This window comes from Odocoileus virginianus, chromosome 17 (genome assembly GCF_023699985.2).
Source record: "Odocoileus virginianus isolate 20LAN1187 ecotype Illinois chromosome 17, Ovbor_1.2, whole genome shotgun sequence".
NCBI classification, from domain to species: domain Eukaryota; kingdom Metazoa; phylum Chordata; class Mammalia; order Artiodactyla; family Cervidae; genus Odocoileus; species Odocoileus virginianus.
The window spans coordinates 31567046-31586873 of NC_069690.1; the positions used below are offsets into that span (position 1 = coordinate 31567046).

General features: G+C 52.9%; 1 protein-coding gene across 1 annotated transcript in view; it reads left to right on the plus strand.

The window, feature by feature from the left end:
* Nucleotides 1-19828, plus strand: part of LRRC75A (leucine rich repeat containing 75A) — a 33923-nt gene that overhangs the window by 10746 nt on the left and 3349 nt on the right. The window contains exons 2-3 of the mRNA XM_020892269.2: nt 11801-11929; nt 19483-19598. Coding sequence (XP_020747928.2) covers nt 11801-11929; nt 19483-19598 — 245 coding nt within the window. The remainder of the gene's footprint in view (nt 1-11800; nt 11930-19482; nt 19599-19828) is intronic.

Genomic DNA, 19828 nt, shown 5'->3' on the forward strand with positions numbered 1-19828 from the left:
TGACTTATATATGTTCTCCAAGGGCTGGCAGCTGTGGGAGGTGGAGTAAGAAATTCCAGGGCCCACCCCACCCCCGTCTCTGCCACTCGCTCACAACCCTCAGGTCCTTGACTTCTCACCCTGAGAAACAGGCTGTTCCCATGAGGTCTGTCCTGCTTGGAAAGCAAGGTGTCGGGGAGCCAGACAGAAGGAGCCTGGAAGTCACCCCACACACACACACCTCTTTGTCACCTACATTTCCCTCCACAATGGACCAAACCTTTCATTTAAAATGGACAACATTAACCACAAGAGAGACAAATGGGCTTAAGTGTGCTTCAGAAGGCTCCAGCGACAGATTATTTCCTAAGTAGAGATCTGGAGGATGCAGGATGGATGACAGAGTGCTGGGAATCCATGGAGTGTAGGAGCCGGTAGACCTCAGGGACCCGCTGGCCCCAATATTTCTGTAGAATCCCAGACCCACAAGATGCAGGGCTGGTTGGGACTGGAAAGGAAGATTGGGGAGTGCCAAGGTTGGGAATGCCACCAACCTTTCAGAGTCATAAAGCACAGTAGCTGGAAGGTCCTATGGGGGGAATGCAGTGCTATTTGCTGAATTTCTTCTTTGGGTTCCAAACCCTGGTGATCCAGGCCTCTTCTGCTGGTCTCTCCCACCTTCTGGGAAGAAAGAGCTGATGACAAGCTCACTTTTAGGTGGGGTTGCTGTCGTGCAGCGGGACGGGAGGGTGCCCAGGGCCACACTGACCTAGGGGCTAACTCAAGCCTGGACCTGGGGGCTCCTGTCACGCCCCAGAGCCTGGGTGGACCCATGACCACAGAGAGCAGAGCAGACCCCCTCAGGCCTACTGGACCTCCAGCTGATTTTATGATTTTCTGAAGAGAAAGCGTCCTTTTATTTGTTTGTTGCTACTGCTGCTTCTTGGGTTTTAATTGAATTACACTTGGCAGCGGTCAGACATGTGTTTCCAGAGGCCTGCTTTGTGCAGAGGGTGTCTATTTTAAAGACTTCAAAGTTAAAGCACACAGCCATGACGCCGGCCTGCTGCATCCTGGCGGGGAGAGCAGACCCGCGGGCACTTGTCCCGGTTGAGGAGGGGCGCCTGCCCACCTTCAGACCCCGCGGGGCCAGTCGTCATGGGAGCGCAGGGGTTACCAGCCACCCCTGGGAGATGAGAACAGTCTCTGCGATAGGACCAGAGCCCATCCTTGCCCCTCAGCCAGGTGGGCCAGCAGGCAGGGGGCAGTGGTGACTGGGGCCTGCGGGGTATCTCCGGGGCTCCAGCTCCTCCCCTGCACCCAGCAGGAGTGGCCTCACCAGCAAGCAGGCCAACACTGGTGAGTTTCCTTCAAGGAGAGGCCAGGGCAGAGGTTGCTTTTATGACTGTTGCTTTGCTGTTTAGTGTTTCCAAAGTCAGTGTGTGGGCGCTCAATGCCTCTTTCCCCGAGGACACAAGGATAGCTGCCTGCCAGCGGGCTTCAGCCTCGTTGTTGTGTCCCTGGGAAGTTTACAGTGTTCTTGGGGAGTTTTTGTGCAGACACCACACACTCACACACACACACACACACACACACATCAATATATACATCTGCACACACATACACAAACACCCCATTTACATATACACACACCCATCCATACACATATACACACATGTACATATACACGTGCCCTACACACATATATGTATACACATATATGTATACACACATATACACACAGTGCTCATGGGTGCTTGATTTTCTCAGTTACAATTCAGTATATTGAACTGAAAAACTTAAAGCCTACCATTTCCCTAACATTTTAAGTTTAACCTACAAATGCCATTATTCTGTTTATGAATCTAGTAGATTTCAATGGTCACATTTAAGGGTAGGAGGCTCATAAGTTCGTTAACTAAATTTATTTAGATATCTTAGTGATCTTACAAATTTAATATGTCCAGTTTTCCTAAGTTTGTAAATAGCCATCCTAAAAAGCAGGACTTTCCCAAGCTCCTACGCAGTTCTTAAAATGTAACATATTAAGCTTATAAATAGGGTAGATATGAAGTTCTGTTAAACATTTGAAAACTGTCACAGACTCGGCCAAATCCTCCCTCGGCAAGCTGCTTAAAATCATAAGCCCAACCTCAGTTACTCACTCACCCCTTTCAAATTGGAACTGCAGTTCTCATTTGTTAGGTTCTCTGACTTACCTGATTCTCTGTGTGGGCGCTAAGTTCCTTCACTTGTGTCTTTGCGATCCCATGGACTGAAGCCCGCCAGGCTCCTCTGTCCACGGGGTTCTCCAGGCAAGAAAACCGGAGTGGGTTGCCGGGCCCTCCCTGGGGGGATCTTCCCAAGTCTCTTAAATCTCCTGCTTTGGCAGGCAGTTTCTTCGGGAAGCCCACTTGATCCTCTAAAAGGTTACAGAATGTGTGCGATGCCAGATTGACACATTTCTGAGTGTATCTGAGCTGCTTCACTCCCCTACGTCCTGGTTGATTCAACCCGGTCTGAGTTAAGGACACTCAAGGAGCAGGGGAGCCGCAGGCCAAGTGCCGCCTCCAGGGGGTGGTCTCCAGGGGCCTCCAGTTTCCTGTTCCTGCAGTCCTCACCTCCACCTCCCACCCCCAAACTCTTCCTCCTCCAACTCCCCCATCCGGGTGGCTTCCTCTCTGGGTTGGGTTCTGTCTGTTGCCGCTCCTCTCATGGTCCTTCCCAGCACTTTCCTCCCTCGAAGCGCCACCTCTTCAGCTTCCTCCTGGATGTGCTCCTGGATGGCGCATGCCAACACCCTTGGCTCCAGGATCTTGCATCCAAGGCCACACCAACGACGACTCCCAGGGAGCCAGAAGGGAAAGAGAGTCCTTAGAGGCCTCCTTCCCTCCTGGTACAGAAATCCTGCCACCACTGAGCTAAGAGATCGCTCTGCTTCTTACACACCTCCAGGGCCTGTGAACTCACCATTTGATTGTTTTTAACTGTAGTAAAGCATAGATGACGTAAAACTTCCTTTAACCAACGTTGAGGTGTACAGTTCAGTGACATTAAGCACATTCAACATTATCGTGCAACCATCTACCTCCAGAACTCTTCATTTTCCCAAACTACAACTCTGTCCACATTAAACACCAACTCCACACCGCCTCCCCTAGCCCCTGGCAGCCTCCATCCTACTTCCTGTTTCTATGGATTCAGCTCCTCTAGGGGCCTCATACGAGGAGTGGAATAATACAGTCTGAGCCTTTCTGTGATTGGCTTACTTCATTTAGCATAATGTCCTCAAGGTTCATTCTGTTGGAGCACATGTCAGGATGTTTTTTTTCCTAATAACTTTATTTATTTAATTATTTTTGGCTACGCTGGGTCTTTGTTGCTGCGAGTGGGCTTGTCTGTAGTTTCGAAGAGCAGGGACTAGTCTCTAGTTGCAATGCTTCGGCTTCTCATTGCAGCTACTTCTCTTGTTGCAGAGCACGGGCTCTGTAGTTACGGCTCCCAGGCTCAGGAGCACAGACTGAATAGTTGTGGGGCACTGGCTTAGTTGCTCCATGGCATGCGGGATCTTCCCAGACCAGGGATCGAACCCAAGTCTCCCACACTGGTGGGCAGATTCTTTACCATGGAGGCACCGGGGACGCCCATTGATTTCTTTTACCACTTGTTTTTAAATATTCTTTCTCATATTGGGCTTGGAGCCATCTCAGGGAGCATCTCTGACCAGCCCAGTCCCACCTCTGGGAGCAGACAGCAAGGGAGAGTGTGTTGGGGTACACTCATCCAGACAGGACCCAGGACTGGTGAAAACAGCAAGGACATTTCTGCCGGTGATGCTCCCAGGTGCCCGCAGCTGTGCTCCTGGCTGAGGTCTGCAGTGGTTAGAGGAGAAAAGGACTCCAGCCCACTTGGCCTGACCTTTTCTTTTCACCCAGGTGCATCGCTGAGAAACACGTCACTTCCATTTCCATCCGTTGTTGCCCAGGACTGCTAATTTGATGACTTGTTATTGTCTAGTTGCATCTGACTCTTTGCAACTCCATGAACTGTAGCCTGCCAGGCTCCTCTGTCCATGGGATTATCCCCAGAAGAATACTGGAGTAGGTTGCCATTTCCTACGCCAGGGTTTCTTCCTGACCCAGGGATCAAACCCATGTCTTCCTGAATTGGCAGGTGGGTTCTTTACCACTGAGCCATCAAGGGAAACCCTTTGGTGACTTAGAACAACAGAAACTTATTCTCTCACAGTTCTGGAGACCAGAAGTCTCAAGTCAAGCCCAGTCTCCCTCAGAGGGCTGAGGGTTGTGGCTGCATCACTTCAGTCTCTGCCTCCATCTTCCTGTCCCCTTCTCCTCTGTATCTGTCTCTTATCAGATACCTGTTGTTGGGTTCAGGGCCCACCTGGATAAGCCAGGATGATCTCATCTTGAGAACTTTAAGGTAATCAATCTGCAAAGACCCTTTTTCCAAATGAGACATTATTCACATGTTCCAGGGACTAAAAGTGTGGACTTGTTTTTCAGGGGCTACCATTTAGCTGGTGCATCCATTTTGGTTTCTCACACTCTGAGTGTGCTTGGCCCCAGGCGTCTCCTCCATCCCCATTGGCATTTTAAGACTCCGCACACCTTCCTTTTGTATTATTCTCACAGCAAGAATACTGGAGTGGTTTGCCTTCCTCCTCCAATACTTTAGCCACTGATGTGAAGAGCCGACTCATTGGAAAAAACCCAGATGCTGGGAAAGATTGAGGACAGGAGAAGAAGGGGGCTACAGAGGACGGTTGGATGGCATCACCAACCCTATGGACCTGAATTTGCGCAAACTCTGGGAGATAGTGAAGGACAGGGTAGCCTGGCATGCTGCAGTCCACGGAGTCGCAAAGAGTCAGACAAGACTCAGCAACTGAACAGCAGCCGCCTTCCTTGGAGGCCGTTGTCTGCAATCAGCAAGCAGCCGCCTGGTGTCTGCGCGGGGTCCCTGCCCGTGGAGACCCTCTAGCTGCTTCCCCTAGCAGGCACCCGACAGTTCCAGTCCTTCCCCTGGGAATCCTCGAGGCGGCTAGAATGTCAAGGGGGAGGGGACACAGAGCCGGCCACCCAGGCAAGGCCAGTACCCAGTCTGTGTCCTTGCCCAGAGGAGCGACCTCTGATGCACTGGAACCAGGAGGAGACCGGCAGCCTGCCGGCTCCCTGCTTGCCCTCTGGACTAATTACTCGCCTCGGGGGGCACCTGTGTGCTCACAGCCTTATTACCCACCCCGAGCAGGAGAGCACGAGCGCGCAGGCTCCAGCGGCTCCAGCGCCAGCTGTCCACCTTTGCTGGTTAATATGCGGACCCAGCTGCCCGCTCCCTCCCCAGACTGTGTTATTGCAGCAGCCGCAGCTTCATGCCTGGAAGAGAGAGACAGACACAAGCTCGCTTCCTGCAGGGCCTCCCTCCTGGGAGCAGGCTTGAAACCTGGAACTTAAAAGGGAAGGGGGTGGTTGTGGTTTAAAATAGCATGTGCGTGGCAGCCTCCTGTGTGGCTTCCCCCAGCTTTCCCCTAAAATACCTGAGGAGACACGCCAAAAAAAGATGAAAATTCCTGAAAACAGAGACAGGTGGGCAGCCTGGGAGGATCTCCCTCTTGCTCTGTTGAGACAGACGGAGCCACCTAGCTCCCCCAGGAAGCTGAGGCCTCCTGGGGGGAAGGGGACCCCTTCTTCCCAGTCCGAGGAAGTCAGGCGGCCACCCTTCCCCTTGAGAGTGACGGTTTGGGGGTCGACTCGGCACTGCTGGAGTCCTCCCCTGCCTGCACCCTCCACATGCTTCTCTGTGTATATTCAGAGAAAGCAGCCCTCAGACGCCGCCTCCACCAGGCAGGCAGGAGAGGGAAACCCGAGAGCCATGGCCCCCAGAAGTCCACTGTGGCCTCTGGGCTCAGCCAGGGACAGGGAGGTCCTGGGATACTGACCACATAGTGGCTTTCTGCGGACCTCATTTTTGAAGTATGGGAAACCCAGCCCATGGTGATGGGCAAAGACACCCCTCCCCAAGGTCAGAGTCGCATCAGCTCAGTGTCCCGAATGTGGCCTCTCACTAAGCTGGCCTCCTTACAAACTAAAACCTGAGAGGTGGACTCGGCTCTTCCCCCAGGAAGGCAGCCGTGGGTCAAGGTCAGAAGTTCAGCATGCGGGTGTGATTCTCACCGCAACAAACAGTTACCCCACGCAGGTTGGGGTGTCCTGCAGTTCAGCTCAGTTCTGGCACTCGCCCAGCGAGAGTCTCCGACCCCACAGATAAGGGCTCGGTCCCACAGGACAGCCCCCGCTGCAGACTCTAGTCACAGGTCCATGTGGCCAACTGTGCTTCTGACCGCCCAGCTCTGGGCTGTAGGTTCCCACGACCCTCTCCTCGGGTCAGATGAATTCACTTCAGTTGTTCACAGAGCTCGGGAAAACATTCTACTCACTAGTTTAACAGACTGGGATGTAACTCAGGAGCTGCTCGACAGGAGAGAGACGCAGACCCAGGTGTGAGGAGGGACAGAACCTTCCATGCCCCCCTGGTGTCCACTCTCCACACCTCCCGTGCTCACAGACCCAGAAGCTCTCTGGACCCTGAAACCTGAAACCCTGAGATCTTCCAGAGGCTTCATCACATCAGCGTGACTGATGACCTCGCTGGCCACTGGTGACTGACTCTTCATCCCCCGTACCCTCCCTGGAGGTCAGGGACTGGACTGAAATTTCCAACCTCTAATGACAAGAGCTCAGATGGTGAAAGCATCTGCTTGCAATGCGGGAGACCCGGGTTTGATCCCTGGGTGGGGAAGATCCCCTGGAGAAGGAAATGGCAACCCACTCCAGTACTCTTGCCTGGAACATTCCATGGATGGAGGAGCCTCGTAGGCTACAGTCTGTGGCATCACAAAGAGTCGGACACGACTAAGCGACTTCACTTTCACTAATGACAAGGTTGGTTCCCCTGGCTACCAGCTCCATTTCCAGATGACCAAGGGACTTTCCAAAAGTCACCTCATTAACAAAAAAACATTTAAAAATGTCATCTCATAACAAAAGGCACCTTTGTCTCTCTCATCATTTAGGAAATTTTGAGGGTTTAGGAGCTCTGTGCCAAAAAGTTCACATATGTATTTCTCATTGTAAATCACAGCATCACACTAGACTTGATAGGTGGGGGGATCTCACTAGATCGCCCCTCCTTCAAGGGTGAACAAGTGGGGGAAAAACCCTGTGCGTCAGGGGAAATGTGTGGAGGCCAGACCCTGACTCCGAAATGATCTACCGCAGGTTCCGGAGGAAATGAACTTTGTGAGAAAAGCCCAGGATGTCACAAAAAGAGGCCAAGCTGAGATGGAAATAAAACAACAGGGCAAGATGAAAAGGGAAATTAATGAGGAAAATAAGAATTGCAAGGATTCAGAATGCTAGCCAGCACATAGTCCTGACTAGGGGCAGTGGGAATGGGGTTGACATTGCAGGACACGAGGTCAATGACTGAGGCAAACCCGGGCCTTCCATGGGAGTGCACTGTGGGTAAGAACACGGGAAGAGAGAAAGTCAAGAGATACTCAGAGCGCGGCTTTCCTGATGAGGAGACAGGCTCTGAAAAGTCCATGTTTGTAGATGGAAAGACCCCGACATGGAAGGAAAATTTAAAGAAAATACCCACAGCTAGATCTTACACGGTGGGAAAAATTGTAATAGCCAGGTGGGACAGGCAGGAAAAATAATTGCCACATAAACATGCCCCGTTCTGCTCCCTCCTTTCCCGGGAAGGTGTCTGTGGGTTTGCCCCCCTGCATCTTAGGACCTTTTTTAAAAAGATTTTGTCGTTGCTGTTTAGTCACCCAGTCATGCCCGACTCTTTGCGACCCCATGAACTTAGCCCGCCAGGTTCCTCTGTCCATGGGATTTCCCAGGCAAGAATACTGGAGTGGGTTGCCATCTCCTTCTTCAGAGGATCTTCCTGACCCAGGGATCAAACAGAAGTCTCCTGCGCTGGCAGGCAGATTCTTTACCTTTGAGCCACCGGGGAAGCCCTTTTTTAAAAAAAAAAAAAATTATTGCAAAATGCACATCACATAAAATTTACCATCTTAACCATCTTTATGCTTCAGTATCATTAAGCTCATTCACATCGTTGTGAAACCATTGCACTATCGTTTCCAGAACTCAAATCCTGCAAACTGTAACTCAGTCCCCTGAAACAGCAACTCCCCCAAAACCCCTGGCCCCTACCATTCTACTCTGCGTCTATGAATGTGACTGCTTTGTATGTGTGGAACCATCCTTTTGTGACTGATTTCTTTTAGCATAAAGTCAAGGATCAGCCAAGGTGTAGCATATGTCATATTTTGTTCCTTTGTATGTCTGAATAACATTCCATCGCAGACGTATCCCACATTTTTATGTGTGTACCTGTGGAAGTTGATGGACACTTGGGTTTCCACCCTTTGACCATGGTGAATCGTACTGTCTCCTAGGGTACCCCCTGCTTCCATCCCTGCAGTTCTCCAAGTGTTTTTGGTATTAAGAGCCCTCTTTATACTTTCTATCTCTTTTTAAAATTGAGATATAACTGACATAGAGCAATTTTAAGGCACATACTGTATTGATCTGATACATTCATACTGCATTGTATGAATTGTACATTGCATACTATTGTAGCATTAGCCAACACCCCTGTTTTTGTCTTCTAGGGTTGGTAACAGTTAAGGTCTTATCTCTTAGCAAGCTTGATGTTTACAATACTTCTGTTGTCTTTCATGGCTGACCTGTGTGCATTTCTTTAACAGTGTACTGTGAACTTATTTATCTTCTTGTTGCAAGTACGAACCTTAAATACCAGCTCCCATTCCCCCGCCCCCAGCCCCAATGCACTGTGTTTTTCAGAGTTCAGTTCTTTTTAGATTCCACATTTAAGTGCAATCATACAGTATTTGTCTTTGTCTTTGCCTTATCTCACTGAGCATGATGTTCTCAAGGTCCATCCACATTGTTGCAAATGGCAGGATTTCCTTCTTGCGGATGAATAGTATTCCACTGTATGTATAGACCACATCTGCTGTATCCAGTCACCTATTGATGGGCATTTAGGTTGTTTCTGACTTGACTGTTGTGAGTAGCTCCTCAGTGAACATTGGCATGCAGACATCTCCTTGGTAGTATGTTTTCATCTCCTTTAGATATACACCCAGAAGTGTGATTGCTGGGTTGTATGGTAGTTCTGTTTTTAATGTTGTTTATTTATTTATTTTTGGCCACACCATGTGGCTTACAGGATCTTAGTTCCCTGACCAGCAATTAAACCTGAGCCCACGGCAGTGGAAGCACTGAGTCCTAACCAGTGGACTCCCGGGGAATTCTCTTTTAATTTCTTGAGGAATCTTTACACTCTTAAAATTATGGAGGGCCTCAAAGAGGTTTTTTGTGTGTGTGTATGGGTTATATCTAATAAAGGCTGTCTACCTAGAAGAAATCAAAACAAACATTTTAAGTATTTATTTATTTATTCACTCATTTAAAATTAATAAGCTCGGGACTTCCCTGGTCGTCCACTAGTTAGGACTTCTCCTTCCAATGCAGGGGCTGTGGGTTCCATCTCCTCTGGTCGGGGCGTGCCGACCCGATCTCCTCTGGGATCCCACGTGCCTCAAGGCCAGGAAACCAAAACCCAAAACAGAAGAAATATTGTAATAAATTCAATAAAGACTTTAAAAATGGTCCACATTAGGAAAAAAAAAAGACTTTGATATTTCTAAGCCCAGAAGAAATGCTTTTTTAAAAAATAAATAAAGTTAATAAGCTTGCATGCAAAAGAAGTAAATTTTTGTGAAAATATATTTTCCAAAAGAAAAAAATACAGTGAAGAGAGCCACGTTATTTCATAGTTTTGTGAATCTGTTTCGTGTGTGGCTGACTTGGAAGACAGCTGAATCCTCATACCTGCTGCTCTTTAGCCTCTTCCAGTAGGTTGTTTTGGTTGAAGTCGACAGAGAAAATATACATCATGCCGATTTGGAAAAGAGGACCCCAGAGAATCCCTGAAAGGGTCTTGAGGGTCGCCCCTCACGCTTTGAGAAATGCTGTGTGAATCTCTGCTCGCTTTTTGGAAAGCCATTCCCCTCACCTTTCCCACTGGAGTGAGTCCCCAAACCTGGTTCTTCAAGCTCAGGTGGGGGCCCCACTTCTTCGAGATGGCACATGCTGGCATTGGCCCGCTTGGTCCCAGGCCAGGGACACTCTCTGTGCCAAGCTGCCCACAGTGGTGACTCCAGGGAACCTGGGTACCTGCTGATGTGCCCAGGTTTCCTGATGAGGAACTTCACATGCACAGGTCCTAGAGACAGCACCATTTAGACCCATAATGAGGAAGCCAGGATTCTCCTCACTGCCTGGTATTTGCAAGGCAGACCAGCCCCTCCCAGGCCAAAGCTATGCCCGGGGCAGCCTGGAGGAGCCACATGTGGATGTGATCCTTCCACCCCCCATGCCCCCACCCCCACATGCAACCAGAGCAGAGCGTCAAGGTCCCTGGTGGGCAGGGTCAAGGACTGCCAGTGCGCTCATGACACATTTGTCTCCAGTACACTGGCTTGGTGGGGGACATGGAGAGGACACCAGGAATGCTGGAAGTGGCCCAAGGTCCTCGGGATGTGTGAGGTGCTCTGAAGTAGCACAGGCACCCCATGGACCTAGGCGGGGTCCAAAGTGTAGTGTTAGTCGCTCAGTCGTGTTGGACTCTTTGCGACCCATGGACTGTGTATCCCACCAGGCTCCTCTGTCCATGGAGTTCTGCAGACAAGAATACTGGAGTCGGAGGCTATTTCCTCCTCCAGGAGGTGGGGTCTAAGTAAAGAAATAAAGCAATAAAAGTGCAGCAGCCTCTCTCCGGCCCCTTCTGGTTTTTCCCTGTTGCAGCTTCTCATAACCCGGCGCCCTGGGACCTCAGGAGCCCCACCCCAGCTGGAATTCACAGGGCGGGGTGGCCATGACTCACTCACCCAGAGCGCATGACCGGGGCCACGTCTGCCTTCCTGGGGAGACCCCCTCCCCACCCCCTTCCTTCCTTCTACCCTCGGCCCCCTCCCCAGCGACAGTTTCATGACTCCAGATAAGAGCTGCCCAGAGAGACAGAGCCACTGTCAGCAGGCTGGGAGGGGTCCAGACTGACAGCGAGGACAGGGACATGGCCCTGGGGGCGGGGGGCCTCTGGGAAAGGACAGCTTGCATCCTCCCACACCTGCCCCGGCGTCCTAGGTTAGCAGGTCGGGTTTTCTTGGTCCTTCCAGGATGGGATGACTTCTACTGGCCTGGAGAGGACGGGGATGGGAAGACAGGGCAGGGCTGGTAGGAACCCAAGAAACCCAAGCAGCCATCCAGTCCAGGTTTTTCAGACTTTGGCAATAGAACTGCCTTTAAAAAAACCTGAAGGGCAGCGAGCAGAGTGGCTCTGCTAAGAGCTGGGCCCAAAGACTTGCTGACCCTTGGCCTCCCTCTTGTCTTACCAGCCCCAAGACCTTGGAACACGGTTTGATAACTGCTAAACGTGGTCCATCCGCCCATTTCACAGATGGGGAAACAGACCCCAAGAGGGAAGAGGTCTCTCATCCACATATGGATAGGCTGAATTCCAATTCCTACCTTTCCAGCCTCGCCTGCCACACAGAGTGAAAAGTCGCTCAGTTGTGTCTCTTTGCAACCCCAGGGACTGAGACCCACCTCCATGAGCTGCCCTGGATGTGCTGGGTGGAGCTCCAGCGGAGGGCGGAGGGGGGTCCTCGCTGACCTCTGGCCATCTTCCTCTCTTACAGGACCTGGGCATGGAGTCAACCTCGCTGGACGACGTCCTGTACCGCTACGCCAGCTTCAGGAACCTGGTGGACCCCATCACGCACGACCTCATCATCAGCCTGGCCCGCTACATCCACTGCCCCAAGCCGGTAGGCCAGCCATGGTCTGAGCCAGCCAGGTCTGGGGTGTGAGGCAGGCACCTTCCTGGGCAGAACAGCCCGGTGCCCGGGGTAGGGGGCTGGTCAATGCTGCTCAGGCCCCTCGTGCAGGCACCTGAGGCCCAGCATCCTTGGTAGAGGCTATACGCCTGCACCCTCAGTGCTGGCTTTGTTTGGCCCACCAGGTGCATCAAATCTGGATTTGTTACCAACATTTAAAACTATTTCACACAATCCCAATATTGGCTGCCCTTGGAAAATGGGGAAACTCGTCATTTCTAAGGCCTGGAGCTGAGTAGCCACCCCTGTTGTCTGGGGTCAGGGCCACCGTGTACAGTTGCGTAGGTTGCATCCTGCACAAAGACACGTGCACAGAGGGGGTGGGGTGGGAGGAGACAGCTCAGTCCAAACCCTCTCTCTGCCCACCAGCCATGGGCGCAGGGGCAGGACCGTGTCCAGCAAGAGGTGAGCTCTGTCTAGTCTGCACAAAGGTGCTGTGTGAGGGTAGCCGTGGCCCCCCGCCGTTCGGTTCGCCACACTCCCCACTACATCCACTGGTCTTCCTCTCTGGACCGAGTGTCATTTTACACCCACCCGCTTCACTCGGGTCCACTTCCTGCCTGGCTCCGCGGTTCTCCAGGCTCTGTGGGCGCGGCCCAGCCCCTCAGGGTGGGAGATCCGTTCCCCTTCCCGCCGGCTCCACAGTCCAGGCTGGGACCCGGGAGGGAGGGGACGGCCACAGCAGGTCAGCTGCCCCCTTGGGCTTTCCTCTCTGTTTTGGTTTCTTCTCTCCCATCCCTCAATTTCCAGCAGTTTCTAAAAGACATGCCTCCTTGTAGCAGGAGAAAGGAGCAGGAAGCCAGCACAGGGCGGAGGAGTCCTGCGGCGGCCTCCACCTCAGGGTAGAACCAGGATCAGAGCAAGAGGTGGTTCCCAGGTCCACCCCGCACCTCACCCGGGCGCCCAGGGGCTGAACCTTGCTCCAGGGTGGCGCCCCCATCTGGAGCTCTGTCTTGGGCCTTCTCTCTGGCTTCCAGAGTGTCTGGTGCCAAGACTCCTAGGTGGAGGGCTAGACAAGGAGGACCGGGGGTCCGTTGGGGCAGGTGTGGGGTGGGTTGGTAGAGGGCGGCCACCGCAAAGCCAGCAGGTGCTAGTTGTCCAGGCAGGGCCACAGCAGAGAAGGGCCGGGCACAAAGTCGGGAACAGTGGACCCTGGGCGATTTGGACGGAGCACCCGTGTTGTCCACCGGTCAGCATGTCCCAACAGTCCTAGTTCTCTAGTGTGTCGGGGCCGTGTTCAAGGCCCTCCTCCTCAGGCTGCTGGAAAAGCCTCCAGCTGGACTCTGGGCTCCGCTCCTGCCTCTGTGCCCTCTCTGCCCTTCGTGTGCAGGGGTAAACTGCGTCACCAGGTACCTCCTGAAAAGCCTTCTGTGTGGCACTGTGGTTTAAGGAACTCGCGACCCCTCCTCTGGATCCGCCTGAATCTCCGCCCCCATCGCTCCCACTCCGCTCCAGCCCCCAAGCTCCTCTCTTCCTGTGGCATCCAGATTCTCTCCAACCTTCGGGACTCTGCTGCCCCCGCTCTCCTCTCCTCCTTTCAGACTCAGCCTAAGCACTGCCTCTCAGAGGCCTTCTTTGCCCAGCCTGCCTTCAGTAGCTCTGTGATCAGCCCCATTTATTTTCTCATTCCACTCACTGTCCTCTGAAATTATCTTGCTGACATGTTTGTTGGCCTAGTGTCTGCTCTGCCCACTAGAATATAAACTCCAGAGGGGCAAGAGAGGACGTCCACCTGTTCACAGTCATCCTGCTCCTGGCACAAGCAGGTGACACATTCCACTATGCGTTAGAGGATGAGATGGTTGGATGGCATCATTGACCCGATGGACATGAGTTTGAGCAAGCTCCGGGAGATGGTGAAGGACAGGGAAGCCTGGCGTGCTGCAGTCCATTGGGTCGCAAAGAGGTGGACTTGACTTAGTGACTGAATAGCCACAATAAGGGACTATTTCCAGGGTTGTGGGCAGGAAGAAGGGAATGGAACTGGGCCGCTGGGACACCGGAGACCAGCAGCAGGAAGTCGTTACTGAGGAAGGGCTGTGGGCAGAGCTGTATCACCCAAGTCGGGAGGAGAACGCCTCTCCCAAAACTGCCCTGTATCTTCCTTTTTTTCTTTCTTTGTTTCTTTTTTAATACTTTATTGTGTTTTCTGTTGCTGCATAACAAATCACCCTAAAACGTGGTGGCTTAAAAACAACGCACTAGCATCGTTTTACCATCTCTGTAGGTGGGGGATTCAGGAACAGCGGCAGCTCGGGGTCTAGCTGGGGGCTCGGGACACTGGCGGAGGCTGGAAGGGGACTGACAGGATGGCACACCCCCATGGCTAATGGTGGGAGGCCTCAGCTTTCTGCCTGCGGCCCGTCCACTGCTTAAGCTCCCTCACGTCAGGGTAGCTGGCTTATCCCAGAGCGGGTGATGCCCAAGAGCAAGGGAGAAGCACAGTGTCTTCTGAGCCAGCTTCAGATGTCACATGCCATCACTGCCATAGTGGATCACCCGATCAGCCCTGACACGGGTGGAAGGAGGCTGTACACACCCAGGAGTCTGGCATCTGTGGGGCTATCTTGGAGGCTAAGTGAAGCAGGGCAGGAACAAAAAGAGTTAATCTCTGGCCTTTCTCTCCTGCCCTCTGACCTCCCTCCCATTAGCTGATCACACTGGCAGTCAGGAGCAAGAGGACCAGTGATGCAGTCTGTCCGTAAGAGCTCTGCCTGTCCAGCACAGAGAACAGAGAGTGGATGGGGGGAGGCGTAGACAGAAAGCCCAGCACAGTCTCAGTGTCTGGAGCAGCATCCGTCACACAGTAGGCAGGGCAGCCGTGTTTGATGAATGAATGAAGAAGCCTCGGGTGCAGAATGGTGAAAGGCTCTGCTTGTTATCCTGGGGTCAGGGGTGAAGACAGTAGATGGCATCAGAAGGGGCCTGACCCCTCCCGGAGTTGCCTGCAGGTCTGCAGTGGGCCTCTCCCCTGACAGGTCAGTGAACCCCTCAAGCAGGGTCTTCTCTGGGGCCTCTGGTCAGCAGCACTGGGCAGGTGCCCAGTCACCCCAACTTGTGCCACACCCCTCCCCCTCCTTCCTTTTCCATGGGTGGGAGGAAAGCGTAGAGAGCAGATTCCACAACCTGCCTTGGCACCTCTGCTGTGGGTTAAGACTCTGTTGCAAGTAACAGAAGCCCATGTGGGTTGCCTCAAGCCAGGAAGAGGGCTTATCCTTCCTATACTGAGGGGGCTCATGGGGCCCAGCGGCAGCCAAGCTGGAAAGAGGCTCTGGGACCCCAACCAGCACAGACACCTGCCCCCACCTCTGCTCCTGCCCCCTCCCCAACCCCCTCCCCATGTCTCAGGGTTGTCAGGGTTCAGCCTCCAGGAGTCTTGTCTAAAGTCAGGATTCCAATGCCCCCTTCTGAACCAGTCAGCAGTAGCTTGGGAGTGTGGTCTGGTCCCACAGAGGGGCTGCTGGGCCTCACGGCTTTCAGAGTAAGAGAAGGGCCAGCATCCTCCTTCTTCCTTGCCTCCCGCCTTCCTTCCTCCTCCTCCACCGCTGGGCCAGTCCTGCTTAGCTGTTCCTGCAGGCAGAGACCTGGAGTGGGAAAACTTAAGTGAGCTTGCTTGGGGCTTTACTAGTTGCAAAGGATAGAAGCACCTTGAACTCACTTTGGAGAAAGATTCATCACCTGAGGGCAGAGCCTCAGAGCGATTGCGGGGTTTGCATCCTGATGCCAGCCTTCACGTCGCCTGGCCTGCCGTCCCCTCGACTTCTTATTTCCATGTTTGTCAAGCGGGATTACAGGGGCACCCATCTCATGCGATGACTGTGATTACAGGATTGGGACGTAGGCGAAGCCAGAGGCAGTACCCAGTGTCTAGTAGATAATATAAGTCACTGAATCTTAGTTCAGACAAGCGGAGGCGCTCTCACCCCTGACAATGCAAGCTCACGTTTGGCTTCAGGCCCCCTGCAAATTGAACACATCTTCGGTCCCTGTTTAGTAAACAAGAGCACAGGCCCAGCTTGGGGACCTCGCTCTGTGCGTGGCTGTCCCCTGGTGGCGATACCGGCGCACTGCGGCGGCTGCTTTGCCCCCCTCTTTTTCTTTCTTTGCGGACAAAGGTCGGTCTAGTCAAAGCTACGGTTTTTCTAGTGGTCATGTATGGATGTGAGAGTTGGGCTATAAAGAAAGCTGAGCGCCGAAAAATTGGTGCTTTTGAACTGTGGTGTTGGAGAAGACTCTTGAGAGTTCCTTCGACTAGAAGGAGATCAAACCAGTCAATCCTAAAGGAAATCAGTACTGAATATTCATTGGAGGGACTGATGCTGAAGCTGAAACTCCAATACTTTGGCCACCTGATGAGAAGAATTGATTCATTGAAAAAGCCCCTGATGTTAGGAAGGATTGAAGGCAGGAGGAGAAGGGGACAACAGAGGATGAGATGATTGGATGGCATCACCGATTCAATGGACATGAATGTGAGCAAGCTCCGGGAGTTGGTGATGGTCAGGGCAGCCTGGCATGCTGCAGTCCATGGCGTTGCAAAGAGTCAGACAACACTGAGCGACAGAACTGAACTTTCTGTTTCTTCCTTCTGGCCGAGAAGTTTGAGGGACAGTCTGTGGCTCCCAATTTGGAACCCCTGAGAAGTGGTCAGAGGTTAAGATTAGGGCTAGGAGCTCGCTTCTCAGTTTTGGAATAGCCCGGGTGGTCCTGGGGGTGATACTGGGCAGACTACCTCATCCCACCCCACTGGTCCACCTGGCAGCACAGGGGAATCTCGGCTGAGGTAGGGAGGAGGTGTTAAAAGTCCCAGTGTCCACCCATCACTGGGGATGGCCCAGGCAGCTGTGTTCTCTAAAGCTCTGGGTGACCCTGGTATGCAAGGGTCCTAGGGAAAGGGAACTTCCCCCGTGATCCAGTGGCTAAGACTCCGTGCTCCCAATGCAGGGGGCCTGGGTTTGATCCTGATCAAGGAACTAGATCCCACATGCTATAACTAAAGATCCCACATGCTACATCAAAAGTCGAAAATCCCATATGCTGTAACTAAGACACAGAGCAGCCAAATAAATAAATAATTGTGAAAGGATCCCAGATGCAGAACCTTGGCTTAGATGTGCCACCCTCCCTTCTCCCTTTGGCCTAGAAGTTGGCCTTCACCCCGGCCAGCACCAGGACCACCATCCCTGAGCCTGTACTGGCCAGCACCTCCGCACTTGAGTCTCCAGTGGGGTGTCTAAGCCCACCAGCCCCCTTCTTGGTGCCCAGGGCTCTGCTTCCTCCTGCTTCTCTGGCCGAGCCTTTGCTGTCATTTCACGTCCCCTGGGCTCTCCCTCTGCCCCTTTGATATTTGATTGATCCCCCTGTCTGTTCTGCTCATTCCTTGGCCAGGGGTTTAATCAGATGCTGACGATTGTGTCCAGGCCAGACCTGTTCTCACCCCCAGCCCATAAATCCAGTCACATCCCCCAGCTGGAGGCCCCATAGGCCCCTGCAACTCCATATGGCCCCGTGTGAGCTGGTTGCTGCCCCATCCTGCTTAACCCTTTACAGACGAGGATCAGAGGCACAGAGAGGTCAAGTGATTTGCCCAAGGTCACACAGGAGGTGACAATGCAAGGATTTGGATCCACACAGTTTGGATCAAGTCTATATTCTTAACTACTCAATACAGTAGATCCCACACTATCCTCAGGGAATATGTTCCAGGACCTTCATATATGTGTGCTAAGTCGCTTCAGTGTGTCCAACTCTGCAACTGTATGGACTGTAGCCCTCCAGGCTCCTCTGTCCTGGGATTCTCTAGGCAAGAAAACTGGAGAGGGTAACCATGCCCTCCTCCAGGGGATCTTCCCAACCCACGGCTCCAACCTGAGTCTCTTACAGTCTCCTGCATTGCAGGCAGATTCTTTTCCACTAGTGCCACCTGGAAACACTCCAAGAACTTCAGGGGATGCCTGAAACAGATGGTACCAAACTGTATAAAACTGTGTTCTCTGTCCTAACGATGTAGGTAATATATACAGTGTGGGTTACACCTCACAAAGGAATGATTTATGTCCCCAACAGAATGGAACGGGGCAACATGACAGTTCATCACGCTACTCAGGACAGTGCAGTCTTAAACTTATGAGTTATTTCGGGGATTTTCCACTTAATATGTTCAGGCCAAGGTTGCCCACGAGTAATGAAAACCTCGGAAAGCCCAACAGCAGATGAGGGGGGAGAGCTGTGTGCTGCCTCTTACCAGCAGAGTGATGGTGACAATGGTCATAATCACGCTGGTCTTCGCCAAGTACCCGCCTTGTGTCAGGTGCCCTGGTGGGCACTGGCCTCTGTAGTGCTTGACCCACCACATCGCGCTGCCATCTGCAAGTGGGTGTGCGTCCACACCTGGCACTTCGTGGCCTTGGTCCTTGGCCCTGGACCGTCTGGTGAGCACACAGGCTGTGGACCACTCAGTCTCTCAGGCCGGAGACTCTCTGTTGAACTGATTTCCCTTGGACGGAGCAGGAGTCTCTGAAATCTGCCCTCTGCATCCTCTAACCTAGCATATTTGTTTGCTGGAGCTTCCGTGACAAAAATACCACTTAAACAGACTAAATGTGTTTCCTCACAGACCTGGAGGCTGGAACTCCAAGATCAAGACATTAACAGGGCTGTTCTCTTCTGAAGCTGCCCTCCTTGGCATGTGGACGGCCGTCTTCTGCCTGTGTGCTCACATGGTTTCTCCTCTGTACACGGCTGTGTTCTGGTCTCTGCTCATGAGGACACCAGTCATATAGGATTAGGGCCTGTCTCAATGAACTCATTTTATCTTAAGTACTCTTTCAAGGCCCTTTCTCTGAATACAGCCACAGTCTGAGGTGCTGGGGATTAGGACTTCAGTTTAAGAATTTGGGGGGACACAGTTCAGACCATAACACCCAGGGTCTTGAGCTCAAATGCTGGTGGTCCAGACAAGAAACGAAAGGGGATGAACTGGGTTGGGGAAGACTTGGCCCTTCATTCCTTTATTTTCCCACTGCTGATGTGGGCAGAAGAGACGTGGTAAAGGATGTCATTGTCCTCTTTGCTGTGTGAAATACGAGGGCAAGGACATTTGCTCCCAGTGTCCAGAGCAAATGTCCAGCACCTGGGAGGGGCCCAGCGGGCATTTGTCAGGAAAGCCAGTGAGGACAGCCCTGGGCGTCAGGAAGTGGCAGGGACCATGGTGACTCTGGCTAAGGGGTCACCTGTCACATCACCTGGAATCAGGCTCTTACAGAATCTCAGGTTTATTCACAACAGCAACTAATTCACAGAAACTAACACCAGTCTGCAACCCCTGCCCCCTGCTCCGGGCAGCCACCGGGAGCCAGTGCAGCAGGTCTCCACACCGAGCTAGCCCGGGGTGGCCATGCTGGTCCCGCAGAGCCGGGAGGTGGAGGGAGGGGCCTGGCTCCCCACCTGCTCCAGCGACTCAGGGACCTGTGGTTGGTCTGCAGGAGGGCGATGCGCTGGGCGCCATGGAGAAGCTGTGCCGGCAGCTGACGTACCACCTCAGCCCCCACTCCCAGTGGAGGCGCCACCGCGGGCTGGTGAAGAGGAAGCCCCAGGCCTGGTGAGTCCCGCCCCCACCCAGCCTCCTCCTCCAAGGGCAGCTCCCAGTCAGCTGTGTCGGGATGGGCCTGGGGGGGTCCAGCACCCCTTCCCAGGGCAGTGGGGAGAGGACACGAGCTGCTTGCAGGAGATAACGGATTGATGGGGGTTGGGGGGCATTCCAGGTGGGCATGAGCCCTGAGAGGCTCTGGCATCCAGGCCCTGATCTGTGCAGTGGGGGCTGACCGTGGG